This window comes from Cynocephalus volans, chromosome 4 (genome assembly GCF_027409185.1).
Source record: "Cynocephalus volans isolate mCynVol1 chromosome 4, mCynVol1.pri, whole genome shotgun sequence".
In the NCBI taxonomy this organism is placed as follows: domain Eukaryota; kingdom Metazoa; phylum Chordata; class Mammalia; order Dermoptera; family Cynocephalidae; genus Cynocephalus; species Cynocephalus volans.
Window position 1 is genome coordinate 44,128,309 of NC_084463.1, and position 18,287 is coordinate 44,146,595.

The 18,287-nt window shown below is 50.6% G+C and overlaps 1 protein-coding gene and 4 pseudogenes across 1 annotated transcript; 2 read left to right on the plus strand and 3 right to left on the minus strand.

Moving 5' to 3' along the window:
- Window positions 1-18,287, minus strand: part of LOC134376077 (E3 ubiquitin-protein ligase TRIM17-like) — a 640,782-nt pseudogene that overhangs the window by 165,299 nt on the left and 457,196 nt on the right.
- Window positions 415-805, minus strand: LOC134374823 (histone H2A type 3-like; annotated as a pseudogene).
- Window positions 1,116-1,496, plus strand: LOC134374837 (histone H2B type 1-B-like). Its single transcript, XM_063092862.1, has one exon. The coding sequence runs from the start codon at window positions 1,116-1,118 to the stop codon at window positions 1,494-1,496; it is 381 nt and encodes a 126-aa protein (XP_062948932.1).
- Window positions 2,120-8,182, minus strand: LOC134374963 (histone H2B type 3-B-like; annotated as a pseudogene).
- Window positions 9,429-18,287, plus strand: part of LOC134374964 (E3 ubiquitin-protein ligase RNF187-like) — a 40,549-nt pseudogene continuing 31,690 nt past the window's right edge.

The window sequence follows — 18,287 nt, forward strand, 5'->3', positions numbered from 1 at the left end:
TATGAGTTGATCCAATTGTCTCTGGAGTAAGACATATTCGGTGATGTCCAGATGGAGAGCTTCCTGTAATCCAAGGTGACTTGCCACTAGCAACCATGAAGATGCCTTCAAGAACGGCAAGATTAAGCCCCCACCAGACGCTATGGGGTAGGAGTCAAAAGGGGCGGCCGCCGATCGGGCGAGTACAGCCTGCCGCACACAGAACCCGCTGCCCACCTCGCGAGCGTGCGTGTCCCGCTCTGCCTAGACGCCCGGTACCCGTGCGCACTCTCTCCTACCGCTGCTGTGCACATCAATATGCGCTTGGGGACTGGCTCTTAAGCAATAAATAGCAGCGCCTTCAGTGCGGCTCTTTTGTAGAAAGAGTGGGTGGCTCTGAAAAGAGCCTCTGGTGTCCTGTGCGGGCCCCCGGCCTCACTTGCCTTTGGCCTTGTGGTGGCTCTCCGTCTTCTTGGGGAGCAGCACGGCCTGGATGTTGGGCAGGACACCGCCCTGTGCGATAGTCACGCGGCCTAGCAGCTTGTTGAGCTCCTCGTCATTGCGGACGGCCAACTGCAGGTGGCGCGGGATGATTCGCGGTCTTCTTGTCGCGCGCAGCGTTGCCCGCCAGCTCCACGATCTTGGCCGTCAGATACTCGAGCACGTCAGCGAGATAGACTGGCGCGCCGGCGCCCACGCGCTCCGAATAGTTGCCTTTTCGGAGCAGCCGGTGCACGCGGCCCACAGGGAACTGCAATCCCGCCGGAGAAAAGCGCGACTTCGCTTTGGCGCGCGCCTTGCCGCCCTGCTTCCCCCGGCCAGACATCTTGGACTCAAACACAGAGAAACAAAACACCAAGCACCGGGGTAGCAACTCACACAGCAGCGGGGCCCAGCGAGCCCTTATATATGGTCCGGAGGTAGGCTAGATGGCAGCTCCCGATTGGACAGCAGCGCTAGCCAATCAGAAAAGGAAGCCCGTGTCTCCTAATTTGCATATGCCTTTCCTAGAGATGACGCACGCAACATTTAATCCAATCAGAAGTGAGCAATTCCTGATCCATCATTTGAATACAAGACGTACAAATAGGGTTGCTCGGCGTGCAATCTGGTTTTGTTCGGAGACGTCTGCCGTCATGCCTCATCCGTCCAAATCAGCTCCTGCTCCCAAGAAGGGCTCTAAAAAGACCGTCAGGAAGGTTCAGAAAAAGGACGGGAAGAAACGTAAACGCAGCCACAAAGAGAGCTACTCCATTTACGTGTACAAGGTGTTGAAGCAGGTGCACCCCGATATCGGCATTTCGTCCAAGGCCATGGGCATCATGAACTCCTTCGTCAACGACGTTTTCGAGCGCATCGCCAGCGAGGCCTCCCGCCTGGCGCACTACAACAAGCGCTCGACCATCACGTCTTGCGAGGTGCAGACGGCCGTGCGCCTGTTGCTGCCCGGGGAGCTGGCCAAGCACGCCGTGTCCGAAGGCACGAAGGCCGTCACCAAGTACACCAGCTGCAAGTGAGGCGACCCCAACGCTCCGACCCCAAAGGCTCTTTTCAGAGCCACCCACACGATCGAGAAAGGGTTTCCAACACGGCTAGGGGTTGCGTAACCGCGTGTGTCTGCATGCACCCTAGCGATTTTCTAGTTGCTGGGTGCAGTCCGGCCTGCGTGGCGCGCGGGTGAGTGGGTGTGTGCGCGTGTGTGAGCAGAACGGAAAAAAACAACTATTCCTTAGCAGAAACCTGCGGTGGAAGTGGTAGCGGCGGGAGCCGAGCAAGGGCCACTGTGTTAACTCTTGCCTCCGCCCAGGGTCGTTAATGTACGAAGAGATACACGGGGAGATTTTGGCTCCAGAAGCCCTTCTGTAGCTAAAGGGCGCATTCCAGGGTCCCGCTCACGTAGACGCAGTCCAGGGCCGGGTACGGTTGTGTGCGGCGTGCGTCTTGCAGGTGAGGGGCGCGGTCACCTCCCTCAGTAGCACCCTACCCTCCCATGTCCCACTCCCTGTCGTGAGTGAGGCCCCGTGCACTAAACCACGAGTTTAGTGGGGGTCCCGGGTGTTGTCGCGCTGCCCTGGCGGTGGCGTCTGGCTCAGTATTTCCTTATGGCCTTTCCATGCCTACCTGAACCAAAAAGACATCTTTAAGCGATGATGGTACTGGGGGGCTGTTTGCTTGGCAGGATCCCGCAAAGGCGAAACATTTGCAACCGGAAGGGCAAGCGCGGTGACAACGCAGCACTCTGCACGGGGGACGAAGTCGAAAGCGACCCAGCTGCAGGTAGCTTTATTCTTTCTGCGGGGGTGGGTGGGGGAGTGTCAATTTAAGAGGAAAAGAATTTCCCTTTCCTGAACAAATGTTACTTATCTTTTCAGTCTCTCTCTTTTTTTTTTTTCTTTTTCTGTGAATCGTTAGTGACACAATAACCCTTTTCTTACCCAAATTTATGGCATTTATTTGGAGAGTGCCATTCTGGTTCAGGGCAGCGAAGAGTTATGGAAAGGACATCATTTACCTTTTGATCGGCTTGGCTCTTATTTACAAAAAGGGGATTCCTAATGGATTACTTCTTTGAACCGTTATGAGAATTACGAGTATGGAGAGTTTGTGTCGCCTACGGCAACAATTAAAAAATTCAATCAATTTCAATAAGAGATAGTTTTTCCCCCTCCCCTCCAATCATCTGTGCAAAGGGAGCCGGTTGCAGGCCCAGGCCGGGGCGGGCGGGGCTCGGGGAGGAAACGTCACCACCACAGTGACTATATCAGTCCTCCCGAGCCTTTTTTTTTTCTTTCTTTCTTCTCCCTGCGTGGGTCCACTGTGAGAGTTTTTGAAACCTTCACACGTTTTAAGATTGACATGTAAAATATTTTTATCAATAAGTTCAAATAACTGCAAAGATACATATCCCAAGTAGGAGGTTTTAAAAGACAATTGTCACATCATCAGTCTTTTAAAGGTACTTATTGGAAAGTCAATTTGCTGGTGTAATCAAATGATAAAATTTATGATCATTCTTTAATAGATATTTACATGATTCTTTTCATCTCCTTGATCTCATATTTTCATTCCTTTGCTGCCCCAGAATTTCATCTTATGTAATATATATTTTGTATGTTTAACAGTGTTTTATCTATCACCCTTCTCTACAAAAAATAAATATGAAATTTAAACATCTAAGTAACAGTCTCTCAATGTTTTAAAAAAGCAACTGGACAGTACACACTTTATAATGATCGAAACCTAATTATCAAACAAAAAATAAAATTTTAGTAAAACTGACCCTTTTTAATGAGATAGATGGATAGTGGCACCTTCCTTCCTCCCTCTTTCCATCCCTCCCATCTTTTTTTCCACTTGCCTCCGTGGTTCACACACCCATAGGCTTGTACAGAATCGGTGTGGTTGCAGTGCGAGCAGTGTACAGAATTATTTCTATTCCTTCATTTTCTTTCCTTAATATAAAATATATTCTGAAAAAAACATTTAGAAAATTTATAGGAATGGAAATTTTGTCATGGCCATTCTTCTGAATTCTCTGCCTTCCTAGTTATAATCCAAAATTAAACAGAGATCCGTCATCCAAAGTAAGTAAGCCTGGCCGGTTAGCTCAGTTGGTTAGAGCACCATGTTACAACATGAAGGGCAAGGCTAGGACACGAAGGTCAAGGTGTTTGGATCCCCTTCTGCCAGCCGCCAAAAAAAATAATTTAAAAAAGCAATTGGGACTTGTCAACACTCTCAAAAACTACCAAATCCAGTCCTCTCCACTATGAAACAGGTGTGCAGTGACCAACTTGGAACATCAAGCCCTCAGCCTCCTACCAACATAGATTTGGATTCAATATCCTAAACCAGCATTTGCAGTCAACATGAAACTACTCTCACAGAGCCACATAATTCTTTACCTTCATGCATTTAAAACATAGGTTTAGAAAAGTGACCAATTGTGTCAGCAGTTGGCAACAGCGTTGTTTAGTACCAAAGATGTCAAGGCACAAAGTGAATATATCATAGTTTGCAAGTATAATTCTATAAAAATAAATTTAGGTGTGGATAATCCAAAACATTGATAACAGTTTTCAGTCCTGACTCCTCTGGCACAACTTTAAGTAAAAACAGCTGCCTCTACTTGCTGTATCAGCAGCCCCAGGCCTAAAATGGGTGGGATTTGTCTCTGTTCCATCGCCTACGATCTATTAAGGGAGAAGCAAAGAAGGTAAAACAGGACCCCTGTTATTGACATTTTACAATCAAGAAAATGGAGAGAAATTGTATACAGAATCCACGTCTGTAATTACACTGTCACAACAGAAAAAGGCAAGTGTTAATGTTAAACAAGTTTAAATAAAGGCAGTCCGTGCCAAATATGTGAGAATACACATGCTCCTTTAGTCTGGATCTGAAATAATTAAGCTAGATGCTTAAAACTAAGGTTCTGGAAGAAACTGGAGGGATTTTGCCCGCACAGAATCTAAAAGGCACTGAAGAGACTGCCCCTCCCCCACCTCAGCTAGACATTTCAAGTTGAATTTGCTAATTATTAGGGAGTAACCAAAGAATTCAAAAGGAGGAGCCGACTGGTTAGTTCAGTCGGTTAGAGCACAGCTTTGTAAACATCAAGGTCAAGGGTTTGGATCCCACACGGGTCAGCTGCCAAAAAACAAAAAAAAGACTTTGGAGGGAATAAACTGTCCCTTTAAAAAGAAACTTCATAAGCAAGAAAGTGAATTTACTGTATGAAACAGTGTAAGAGGTTAGCTGTGGGTGAATGCGTGGCTGTCACTGGAGGTGGTATGGTTAAAGGGCCAGAGAGAACCAAGTCGCAAATCCAAATCCCAGGCAATATTTGGGCTCTTGGAGAGTGGGTTGCTCTAAGAGATTCTTTGGCTTGGGAAGCCTCAGGTACTGGACATTTTTTAGAGGGAAGATAGCTAGGCCTGCATGCCCCGCTGTTACTTAATTTACCATCATTCAGCGAACATCAAATTTTGCCTATGATTTACTGGATTTAAAAAAAAGACACTACATTTGCTTTACAAAAACCGATTTTCACCATTTGCTAGGCTTACGTTGATACATGTACGTATATGTACACACACGCATAAATACACGTGGGGGATGAAATGCCAGAGTCTCGGAATTGGGGATATTTTAGCTGAGTGGTGAAGGTGGAGACCAGCGTCCGTGCACCTGCCGTTTTGTTTCCAACAGGAACACGTGGCATAGAGAGGTGCTTAGCACAACTCTGGTGAAATGTTTGATTTTGGCTAGAAGCTGATTGTGTCTAAGTGGCAAAGTTGAGAGGGAAAGGGTCAGTGAAGGCCGGTCCCAAGAGTCACCGCCACAGCAGCGCGACAACACCCAGGGCTTCACCAAAAGATCCTCCAGCCTCACCCATGAGACACTGCAGGGAGATGGGCTAGAGATCTTCCTGGAGGTGACCCGCGCCCCTCAGGCACATGGCAGACGTCACAGTGACACGATATTTATGGATAGGATGCACGGGCGGAATCGCCTGTGTTGCATCGTCTCCTAATTCTGCCTGTGGCCTAACCCTGCAAGTCCTTGGGGGGAGTTACTGTGCCATTATACACAAGGAGCCTAGTTTTATCTCACGACTTGCACCCCCACTGTACAGTCGACCTTCCCCAATCACCCCAATTGAATCGCAAGTCACAGAACATGTGACACTCTCCTTTCCGAGCTTGGAAGTGGCTCTGAAAAGAGCCTTTGGGGTCGGAGCGTTGGGGTCGCCTCCCTTGGAGCTGGTGTGCTTGGTGACGGCCTTCGTGCCTTCGGACACGGCGTGCTTGGCCAGTTCCCCGGGCAGCAGCAGGCGCACGGCCGTCTGCACCTCGCGAGACGTGATGGTCGAGCGCTTGTTGTAGTGCGCCAGGCGGGAAGCCTCGCTGGCGATGCGCTCGAAAATGTCGTTGACGAAGGAGTTCATGATGCCCATGGCCTTGGACGAAATGCCGGTATCGGGGTGCACCTGCTTCAGCACCTTGTACACGTAGGCGGAGTAGCTCTCATTGCGACCACGCTCGCGCTTCTTGCCGCCCTTCTGCGCCTTGGCGATGGTCTTCTTGGACTCCTTCTTAGGGGACGGAGCCAGCGGGAAGGCTCAGGCGAGCCAGTGAAAGCACCGAGACGAACAGAAATGCAGCCGGGGCAGGGTTATTTGTCATCTCTATATTCAAATGAAGGCTCCAAATCTCTAGCATCTGATGCCCGCGGCCGTAACCAAAAAAATTTATGTAAATAAGAGATGCCGGGTCTTCTTTTCTATTGGAGGATAGTTCAACCAATCCGGAAGCAAGCCGGCCCCGCGTGGGATCTCAGTGTGCGCATGTTTGTTACAACCCTTTGTTTTAACCAGGAGCAGATTTTTGTGTCTTCATGTATGTGGACGTGGCTGAAAAGGAAATGAAGACCGTCACAAACCCGCATCTCTCTCTGCTCTGGCTATGAGGCAAAAGCAGTGGGGACATTTTCTTCTGCCACCAACAGCTAGGGAGGGGAAGCTGATGCTTATTTAGCAAGAAGCTGATGCTTATTTAGCAAGAGAGGGGTGGGAATGGCAGTTTCCAACTGCTTTAACCATTTATTTCCCATTCACGTGTTTCCTCCCTAGACATCAATGAGATACATTCCTTTTAGAATTCAAGGGTAAATACAAACGGTTTGTTAGGAAACGCAGAAAATAGTACTGAATATATACTAAGTTGGAGGTAGTAGCCGGGAAGCTTTTTAACTGAAGAGAGGAATTGAGTGGGTTTCAAATGACATGCTAGTCTTTCATATTGTTATTATTAATGCCGACGAATCCCATTTGAAGTGACAGCCATGACGCTGAGAACCTCATATGCATGATCTTGTCTGTCTCCTAATAATTCTAAGAGGTAGGGACTATTGTTGGTCCCTAATTACGCACCAGAACACAGACTTTTGGAAGTCACCAGTCTCAAGTTGTCTCCTCCATCATATTAACTCCCAAGATAGAAATATACGTTGTTATATATTTCAGCATCACCTGGAGAGTTGTTTAGAAAAGCAGGATCTTGGGCCCCACCCTAAATGGATTGAGTCGAAATATGCATTTTGAAAAGTTTCATGTGCATGTTACAGTTTAGGAAGCTCTGGTCTGAAGGTCATTTATCTTCCCTGCCGTGGGCAAGTAACTCACCTTCTCTGCACCTCCATTTCCTCATCTGTAAAATGAGGATATCAAGGTCTACCTCACAGGGCTGCTGCAAGTTAATGTGTGTGAAGCAGCTGGCAGGATTCCCAGCACACATGTAGTACCTGATTTCTGTTAGCTTCTTTCTTTCTCAGAACTGACCCAGCCACCAGCAGCTGGGACTGCCTCAGCTGAGCTCCCTCTATGCCCTGGACAGCTGCACCACATAAATATGTAGCAGGAGCTTTTCCCCTAGTCCCACCAGAATAGGGACTAAGCTGTCATCCCCAGGGCAAGGATGTGGCTTTCACTTCTGATCTCTGGAGTGGAACACAGGGCTTGGCACCTAGCAGAGGCCCCATCCGTGCTTGTAGAAGGAATAAGCCTGTGAGTTGCGGCAGTACCCTCTATATAAAAGTCTGTTGTCTGAGGTCCACTGGGCATCTTGAGACTGTGGGTTCCCTGTGCTGCTCTGGACATACTCAGCATTAAGCATTTTATCGGTTTTCTTTTAAAATAGGTGGTTGATTTAACAAACATTTCTAGAGTGCTCACTAGAGCTGGGTAACACTTAACAAATACTTAATTCGATTTAGTTCTCATAACAGCCCTTCAGGGTATGCACTATGATAAAGATTCTTTGCTTTGACCAAACTTTGGTTTGGCTCCTGAACCTTCTCCTAGGCCCATCTATGCACTTCTTTGGAAAATCCAGATTTAGCAAAGAACCTTGTGAAGTAAGTTTAGCAAGAACCCCCCACCCTTGATATCGGACCACCCTCGACATCTGATCATTTCTCATCACCTCCCTGGCCTCTCTTCAGAAGAATCATGTTAGGTCACTTTAGCCAGAATCCCCCTGACCCTTAATTAATGTTTCATCTTAGTAATTGTCCATCCACTGACCCGCACGCTACTCCTTGGTTATATATTTCCACTTGCCCATGCTGTGTTCAGAGTTGAGCCCAATCTCTCTCTCCCACTGCAAAATCCCCTTACTGTGGTCCTTACACATATCGCCATGGCCCTAAATAAAGTCTTCCTTACCGTGCTTTAATGAGGGTTAACTTGAGGTTTTCCTCGTAGGAAAGAAGGAAGGAATGAAAGAGAGAAGGAAAAAGAAAAAGAAGGAAGGAAAGGGGAGGGAGAGAGAAAGAAAAAGGATGCAAGCAAAGAAACAGTGGCCTTTGGCTTACCCACATGGACAGACAGCTGTGCTTGGGAGTAATGGCTTGGAAGAGAAATTTTAAAAGGTTCAGAAGATTAAAACAAAAAAAAGAACACTCCCCTTTCCCCCTCTTTAATGGCTCTAGAGTACAGTGCCTGCTGCTGGAAGCCATTCAGTAAATATGTTGAATGAATGGCTGAATGCCTGAAACGAACACATTTTAACATCCTGGATTTTTGTGCAGCTCCGGATAGCACACTCTTTCCTACCAGGATAAAAGCTCTCTGAAGGGATTGCCCTCCCACCCCAGCCAAGAAGCCAGGACCCTTTAAAATCGTCACAAACACACCTTTAATTCAAATGACACATTGCAATGGCAAAGAAATGGCACATACGTTTTGTTTTGTTTCCCCAAAAGAGTGTTTATTGTCGATACTGGAATAGCTTCCCTAAGACAGGCTACATGGAGACCCCACTGGGAGGGAGAGATCTGTCTGGGGGCAGCACCCTGCAAATTACAGAAAGGACAGATTAAAGGCATCTTAAGAGTGAGTTTGAACATTTTGGCTTTTAGAATTGGAGGAGGAGGGGGTAGCTGAAATGACAGAGCATGCCGTGGGTTTTGCAAATAACATGGGATCTAGATAAATGTTTGCAGATTGCAAAGAAGGAAAAGAGGCAGCCCTTGTCCTCCGCACAGCTTACAACTGGCATCCTGAGGACAAAGGCCTTCCCACTACCACCGGGAAGCATTTCCACCCAGGACGTCTCCTGTGGCGAGCGTCGACCTGGGGCGCTGGAAAGCCCCCTCTCTTAAAGATCTTGCTTTCTAGGGGCCGGCACTCTGGGACTTCCCAGCCCAACGCATGGAGGACCCGGGATCAAGGCAGGTGCTCATGGCAGCCAGCCACCCAGAAGCGCCCGACGCTGACCAAGGAGAGGAGGCAGACCGGCTGATTTCCAACGCCCTTGTTTGCAGAAGCGGCTTCTATGGCCATTTCCATTTTATTCCGGTAAATAAAAAAGCTGCAAATGCCAACGACAGGTGGAAATGAAGGACAGGTAGCTGGGGAAGTAAAATAGAAGCGCGAAACCAGATGAATGCACCGGCCTGTGAAACGCTGCACACCATCCCGGCACGCCGTGCGCAGGCGGGCGACTGCCCGGAGGCCACACGCGCTCACGCCCGGGCTCCCCGAGCCGCGCGAGGTCACGCGCGCAACGGGTGGTCGGTGCCCCCCGCGCTGAGGGAACCCGAGCCCCGTTCCCCCTCGCTCCCCGCACCTGAGCAGCGTCCTTCGGTGGCTCTATTTGTCCCGCGACGGCGCTCCTGCAGGTTTTCGTGAAATGTTCTTCAGCGGAAGTGCTCTCCCCACCCCAGATTTATATCATATTCTCTCTTCCTAAGTGTCAGGCCTGTTCAAAACGAATCTAGTGGCTTCAGGCAGTATTTGGAGAAGATATGGAAACCAGGCGACGCACATGTCACACGACTGAAAGACATGTTATGAAAAGAATCTGTATGTTTTCAGGAGGGGTGGCCTCCACCAGGGAAGGGAGAGCTGTGGGGTGGGCAGGGAGCGGAGGGGCCAGGGGAGGAGATCGACGGGAGGCGCTCGGGGAGAGGAGCTGGGCGGACGGGCGGGAAGGGTGTGCAGGAGCGGGGGTGAGGGTGGGCGGGAGCTGCGCAGGGAGGGGAGTGTGGGGGTGGGCAGGGAGGTGGCGCCGGAGACCAGGAGGAGCTTAGGAAGCGAGGGGCGCAGGGAGGGAGGCGGGTAGCTGGCCACACCCCGCACATGTCCCCGGAGACGCCCTTGGTCGTCCTGCGCGGCTTTGCCTAAGGTCCCCCACGCTCCGAAGCCCCGAAGCAGCTGCATCCCTGCTTAACCCGCGACAGCAAACCACGGTGACGTTCAAAGACAGAGCACAGATGCGCATATTATACAGCAAATTCCAAACTCAGAAACACAAGTGAGGGACGCAGCAGTAAAGCTCAGCTTTGGAAAGCTCCGTGGAGTGCATCAGCCGATCGGTTTGCCAGGAGGGGACGGGAGGATAGAACTTGCCCCAACCGAGATTGTCCGGTCACTCTCTGCCCAGGTCCTAGCAGCTACAAAAATGCCTTTAATAGCGGACTCTCCAGATAACAATAACACTTTGTTTCCCTCTGGGTGATGAGTCATTTGTACGGGAAGTGACAGCTCTCGTAACATTTGAAGGCACGACGTCGGCGGGTCAACGGGCATGACAGTGACGCGCGCCGCCGCCAGGACCCCGCCCCGCGCGCGCGTCCCCGGCGCTGACGTCGTCGTCGCCCCCGGCTCACTGTCGGTTCTGCTCTCCGGCCTGCTGTCCGGCCGCTCTCCGGGCGTGCGTGGTGCGCTTCTGGGCCGAGGAGGACGGGCCCTTCCCGTGCCCCGAGTGCGCCGACGACTGCTGGCAGCGCGCTGTGGAGTCCGGCCGCCCGCCGCTCAGCCGCCGCCTGCTGGCGCTCGAGGAGGCGGCCGCGGCGCCCGCGCGCGACGGCCCGGCCAGCGAGGCCGCGCTGCAGCTGCTGTGCCGCGCCGACGCGGGCCCGCTGTGCGCCGCCTGCCGCATGGCCCGGAGCCGCCCGAGTGGGAGCCGCGCTGGAGAAAGGCGCTGCGCGGCAAGGTGCGCCCAGGGTGGGGGGTCTCGTGCCCTGCCCTCTCCGGGGATCCCGCGGCGCCCTGCGCGCCCCCTCATCCCTGCGTCCCCGCCTCCGGGCCGTGCCCTGTGCCCCTGCCCACCCCAGCGTCCCTAGCCCGGCAATGCCTTGTGTACTCGTCCCCACGTCCAGACAGTGTCCCTTCTCCCATCTCCCCATCATCTTATTTCCTAACCCAACTGTGCCCTGCCCCAGCCCTGCCCCCTAAGTCCCCTTTCGCTCCCAAAGATTGACCACTTCCCCTCAGTGCTCCTTTGGGCCTGACGTCACTGCAGCAGCCCCCGCCCCCTGCTGGTGAGGCCCTGAGTTTCTGTCCTGGGGATGAGGCCTTCAGCCCTTGTTCAGTGCGTGTCCACTGGGCCGCCTTCTCCCCGACCCGCTGGGCCACACGGCCCGCACCTGGCTGCCCTTCAGGGTTACCCCCGTCCACCCTGTTCTGGAACATCCTCTGCTGTGCTCTCAACCATCGCGCGTGGTACCTGCCATCAGAGTCTGGCCACAGCTGGGCTGCAGGGGCCTGGTGTGCGCCTGTGGTGGGGTGAGTGTGGAGACAGCGATATTCTGAACGAACAGACAGCCAGGTCCCTGAGTACCAACAGTCGTGCCTGGTCCCTGCCCACTAGAGGAAATGACAGAGGCTAGCGCGGCGCGTTTGAGCCTGAGCCGTGTGCCAGGCGCGGTTTCCTGCGTTCTGGGGATGGCGCCTGTGTGCCACCCATGAGCAGGGGGAGGTGAGGGCCAGACTGTGTTTCTGGGCTCTCCTGCGGTGGAGCTCCTCCCACTGGGCACAGCGACCGTCTTCTGGGTCAGGCAGGACAGTGGGCAGGGAAGGCTGTACAGGCCTGTGGTGCGGACAGAGCTCACACTAACCGGGGCCTGTTCACGAACGCGGAATTAATTATGAAACACACCTAAACAGCCGCCTAGCTCGGGCACCCAATTCCTTCTGAGAAGGAGCAAAGACCAGACACCTTTTAAAGGCTTGTAGCTGTAGCTGATTACCCCCCCCCCACCTTTTTTTTTTTTTCTTTTTGCATTTTATCTTCAAGGCCAAGAGCATGCACTTGAGGACTGTTTATGGGACAGTCAGACTGTTAGTGGAATCAGCCGTTGTGATGGCTCCCCAGACCGGGCCAAGCCGGGGGACCCAGACCTTCTGCTCACCACCCAGTAACTAACCTCTCTGTACAGGAAAACAAGGGGTCCGTGGAGATCATGAGAAAGGACTTAAACGACGCCCGGGACCTGCACGGCCAGGCAGAGTCGGCGGCTGCTGTGTGGAAGGCAAGTGGGTGTGTCAGAGTCTGTGTGAACTAGCGGACGCCTGGATGCAGGACTCTGGACAAACGGGGCTGGCCAAGCAGGCCGGGCCCCCAAAGCCGAGCAACTTCCTGGCCTGGTTGCCAAGGGGAGGGTACTCTAAGTGGACTTTGATGAACTCCAGAGTATTTTTCTAGAATGTGTTTGGGGGTATTCCGAAGTAGAATCTGGTGAGCTTTTTTGGTTTGTTTGGTGGCTGAAGGGTACGGGATCTGAACCCAAATAGAATCTAGCCAAAGTGAGTGGGAATCCTCTTTTACTCTCCACATTGTACTGGTAGGTGATTTGCAGCATCCACCTTTTTTTTTTTTTTTTTTAAATACACAGAACTCTTTTTGTAGTACTCTTGGTTCTCATCTGAGAGCAGCCCGTTATTTTCCAGTAGAACCAGCATTGTGCCAGGTGACCTTGCTAAGTATTTGTCTTGGTCTGTTTGGGGTGCTATAACAGAATACCGTAGACTGGGGGGCTTAGACAGGAGACATTTGTTTCTCACAGTTCTGCAGGCTGGAAGTCCATGATTAAGGTGTGGCACATCTAGTGTCTGTTGAGTCTGCTTCCTGGTTCATGAAGCACCTTCTTGCTGTGTCCTCACATGGTGGAAGGAGTGAGGGAGCTCTCTGGGGTCCTTTTATAAGGGCACCAGTCCCATTCATGAGGGCTACACCCTCATGACCTAATTGCTTTCTAAAGCTTCTGCCCCCTAATACCGTGACCTTGGGGGTTAGGATTGTCAACGTGTTTATTGGAGTGGGGACACAAACATTCAGTCCATAGCACGATTGCTTTCTTCCAGTGCTGTATGAGTCCATTTCTGTTGCTTATAACATAAATACCTGAAACTGGGTGATTTATAAGAAAACAAAATTTATTGCTTATAGTTTCAGAGGCTGGGAAGTCCAAAGTCCAGGGAACACATCTGGTGAGGGTCTTCTTTGGTGGTGGCTTCGCAACAATGCAGGGGTCTCAAGTGAGAGAAAATGGCACAGCAGAGAGAGAGAGAGAGTGCTCCTCATGCACTCCCCTTTTAAAGTCCTCAGAACCACTCCCACGACCACCTGTTATTAATCCATTCACTATGGCATGGTTCTACAGTCTAATCACCTCTTCAAGACCCTACCTTTCAATTACCATAATAGGATTTCCCACCCTCTTTACACTGTCACAGTGGGGATTAAGTTTTGGGGGACATCAATCCACAGCATTCTGCCGCTGGTCCCCCAAAACTCATGTCCTTTTCACACACAGATGCATTCATTTCATCCCCAAAGTTTTAACTTGTTTCAACTCGAAAGTCCAAAGTCTCAAGGTCTCATCTGTGAAATCAAAACAAGTTATCTACTTCCAAGATACAATGGTGGGACAAGCATAGGATACATATTCCCATCTGGAAAGAGAAATAGTAGGCCAAAAGGAAGGGGTAACAGGTACCAAACAAGTCTGAAACCCAGCAGGGCAGGCATTAAATCTCAAAGCTGGCGAATCATGTACCTGGAGTCTATGTTTGATCTCCTCTGTACACTGGTGAGGGGGTTGGGTCCTCAAGTCCTTGGGCAGCTCCGCTTCTATGGCTTTCCTGGTCTCAGTCCACACTTCTGCTCTCCCAGGCTGGTGTTCCACTCTGGTAGCTCCACAAGTCTGGGGTCTCCATCGCAGTCCCACTCTCACGGCTCCACTAGGCATGGTGCTGATGGGGTTTCTCTGCTGTATGTCCAACTCCACATTTCCTCTTGGCATTGCTCTAGGGAAAGCTGTTTGCAGTGACTCTACCCCTGCAACAAATCTCTTTCTGGGCCCCAGGCTTTTCCATACATCCTTTGAAATTGGGGTGGAGGCTCCCAAGCCTTCACAGCTCTGACATTCTGTGAGCCTGCAGACCTAACACCATGTGGACGCCGCCAAGGCTTCTGGCTTAGAGCTTCCAAAGGTGCAGGTCCAGCCACACCTGGGGCCAATTTAGCCACTGCAGGAGCAGCCAAAGTAGCTGGGGTGTGGGTGCGGGTGCGGGTGATGGAAGCAACTTCCCAAGGTGGCCCTGGGCAGCAAGCCCATGGAGGGCACCTTGGGCCTGTTCCCCAAGACCATTCTGTCTCCCTAGGCCTCTGGGCCTAGGATGGAAGATGCGGCCTCCAAGATCTCTGAAATGCCTTCAAGGCCTTTTTCTCCTTCGCTTTTCTTCTGTACTCTTCTCCTTAGCAAAGTGTCCTGGGCTACACCCTTGCCTTTGTGTCCAGGGTGAAAGTTTTCTAATTTTTTGCTCTCTGCTTTCTTTTGAATTGTAAATTCTGGCTTTACCTCATGCCTTTACTGCCATGTCTCAGCATAGGCTGTTGTATGCAGCCATGCATCTTCCTTAATGCTTTGCTGCTTAGAAGTTTCTTCTGCCAAATAACCTGGGTCAGCACGTTGAAGTTCCACATTAAAACTTTTGGGCATGAACAGAATGTAGCCAAGTTCCTTGCCAATTCCTAGCAAGGGTGATCTTTGCCCCAGTTTCTAATAAGTCCCTTCTCATTTACATCTGAGATCTTCTCAGAATGGCGTTTATAGTCCGTATTTCTATTAGCAATCTGCTCACCACCATTTAACCACTCTTTAAGATGTTCCAAACTTTCCCTGGTTTTCCTTGTCTTTTAAACTCCCACTAGCAGCTGGGCTTTTTCTAGCCTGTTCTTTAAAATTCTTCCAATTTCTACTCAACACCCAGTTCCAAAGCTGTTTCCACATTTTCAAGTATTTGTTATAAGCAACATTGTACTTCTCTGGTACCAGTTTTCTGTATTAGTCCGTTTCTGTTACTTATAGCAAAATACCTGGAACTGGGTAATTTATAAGAAAATGAAACTTATTGCTTACAGTTTTGGAAGCTGGGAAGTCCATAGTCCAGGGAACACATCTGGTGAGGTCTTCTTTGGTGGTGGCTTTACAGCAATGCAGGGACTCACATGGCAGAAATGGCAGAGCAGAGAGACAGATAGCTCCTCATTCACTCTCCTTTTAATGCCCTCAGAGCCACACCCCTGACCACCATTATTAATCCATTCACTACGACATGGTCCTACGGTCCAAACAACTCTTCAAGGTCCCACTTTTCGATTACTGTAATAGGATTTCCCACCCTCCACTGTTGCAGTGGAGACTAAGTTTTGAGGGGACATCGGTCCACAGCAGGTGCCTTCCTCAGCATTATACCCCAAGGTAATGTCACACTATAGTTCTTTTAGGTTACTCACCAGCAAAGCTACACATTAGTTTAAACTCTTTCTGGTGACTTTTTCCTCTTATATAGCAAAATCTGTACTGGTTTCTTGATTTTTATAGCTTCTGTACCCTGTTTTGTTTAGCATATAAAAACAAAGTGCTTTTTAAAACTACAGAAGCTCTCGGATTGTGGGTCTGGACCTCAAAACCAAGGCCACTGGTCCTACCACCGTGGTGGTGCCCTGTGCTCTGGATCCAGCCCAACCCTTGCCCACTGCATGGAGGCCTGAAGTGCAGGCCTTCCTCAGACAGGGACAGAGAGGTGACAGATTGGGTACATGATGCCTATTGGACCACATGCTTTGGGGACCTCCAGTTTTTTCAGTAACCCTGTGTCACCTCAAGGTACTTGTTTAGCCCACAAATTTTAGCAGATAGTGACTTTTAATTTGGCTTTCTTTGGGGGGTTTTGGTAGAGATGCTAAGATGAGAGAAGGCTTCTAAATTTAAAGGAAGGGGTTTGTGGCATCCCATGTGGGCCAGCAGCTGACATTCGTATTCTCTCCCAGCCACAAAAGTGTTGGCCTTTCATGACCATTCTGTCACCTGCATAGTGTGGCCCAAGGCCAGCTCAAAGACATCAGTGAGTCCAAGTAAAGTCAGCAGCATCCGGCCACACTCTCCTGTATCTGAGTTAAGTGGTGGCCGAGAAACGGCAACATTTTAGTTGAAGGCAGATTGGGTGGTGTTTAGCTTGTGGGGTTCAGGCGAGGGTGCAGTCGGGAAAGTCTTTAGAAAGGTGAGGGCGTGTTTTGACTCAACAGTCACGTGCCAGACAGACCCGTAGACCCAGCAAAGATGCTGAAGGATTCACCGTTCCCTCTGCCACGGGAGACCAGCAGGGTCTTGGCACACAGCTGAGTATTTTACAGTGCAGGGATACAAAACTTCACCTCTCCCCTAATAGGGTCCCAGGCGGGGCCCAAGAATTAAATTGATGTGACAGACGAACAGGGGAAAAGCATGCACATTTATTTAGCACAAGTTTATGTGGCACAGGAGCCCTCATAAAGAAACGAAGACTCAGTCAAATCAGTGACACACTGAGTTGCTCAGAGACTAGTAAGTTATGAAAACACAACTAAATCATGTGGGAGGGTTAAGAGATAAGAGTTATTTTAACAAGGTCTGTGCAGAATTCTCTTGGCCTTGACTTCTTATCCTCGATGAGAAGAGTGTTGTTCATGGGGCTGGCCAGTGAGCTCACTTGGCTAGAGCATGGTGCTGATAAAACCAAGGTCAAGGGTTTGGATCCCTGTACTGGCCAGCTGCCCATAAATTTAAAAAAAAAGAAAAAAGACTGTTGTTTCTTTTGGTATAAGGAGAGTATCTTTCACACGGGATCATCTCCTGCTTTTAAGAAACAGCATGAAGGTCAGAGTGCTCTTGCTCCTGCTATTTAAGTACCTTTAAATTAATATAGCCAGAATGCAAGGGCAGCATATTTTGGGGTGACATTTTTAACTGCAAGAGCAGACGGGATTCTCTTCTCCCAGGGATGGGGCAGCAGTAGTGGGGGTGGGGGACAAGGTGTCCACTGGGGTCTTGAGGACACAGATATCCTTTCTGCTGCCCGCCCTATAGGGACATGTGATGGACCGTAGAAAGAAGGCCCTGACTGATTACAAGAAGCTGCGGGCCTTCTTTGCCGAGGAGGAGGAGCACTTCCTGCAGGAGGCCGAGAAGGAGGAGGACGCCCCGGAGGACGACCAGTCCGACCCAGTCGAGCGGTTCCGGTCCCTGCTGCAGGCCGTGTCAGAGCTGGAGAGGAAGCACCGCGGCCTGGGGCTCAGCATGCTGCTGCAGGTTTGCTCGCTCGCGCCACCTGGCTGTGGTCAGTGTGGAGCGTAGACGCTGCAGACTGCACAGGGTGGTTACCAAAGACCAGGCTTAGAACCTCTGCCTGGCTGCCACCTGCTGTGGCCTACTCGGGCTGAATTTCACGATCCCCTTTCGGCGGCAGTGGGCAGGTGGCAGCTGCAGGCCCCACCCTGGCATTTCATCTTGCTGTATTTGTGGCTTTTCTCACATCGTATTTCCTCTGGTGGGTGAATTTTGCAAAACCTGTGATGTAGCAGTAGCATGGTGGCCTGCAGCACCATTGTATATAGATTCATTAGTCCATGTGACAAAACTCAAAACTGAGTAGGCAGAATTTCGAGGTTGGGAAATGTAGATGCAGACACATGTTTAGATTCAGCCCTGAACAGGCGGTTTGGGGAGAGCTGGGCTGCGGTGGGGGAGGAGGGTGTTCTCTTATGAAGCTCTTCAGTCCTTGTAAGTCCCCAGCCTTCAGTACAATGACCGCCAGGCTCACCTGCCCTGAGTGTGGGCTGGGCTCTTGGTGCCAAATAAAGTAGGATTGCTCCAGCTTGTTTAATTCATGTCCCTCCTCTGGTCTCTGTGTGTCCACACGGCCTCTTCCCCCTCCCGGTCTCAGTGTTAAAGAAACAATTACTCAGTGCCGCTCATGAAAGCACAGCAGGGGGGACTTTACTGAGGACCATTGCTTACAGCGTAGGGCTCGCTGCAACAGGGTCTTGCAGTGGTGGAGAGAGATTGGTCTCAACTCTGAACATAGCAGGAGCAAGAGGGGATTTATAGCCAAGGAGCAGGGTGGGGGTCCATGGATGGAAATCACTAAAAGGGGACATCAGGGGGGAGGGGGATTCTGGTTAAATCAGCCTAACAGG

What these genes read in the sequence shown, in the direction of transcription:
- LOC134374837 (XM_063092862.1), top strand. Translation starts at nt 1,116, where the DNA reads ATGCCTCATCCGTCCAAATCAGCTCCTGCTCCCAAGAAGGGCTCTAAA.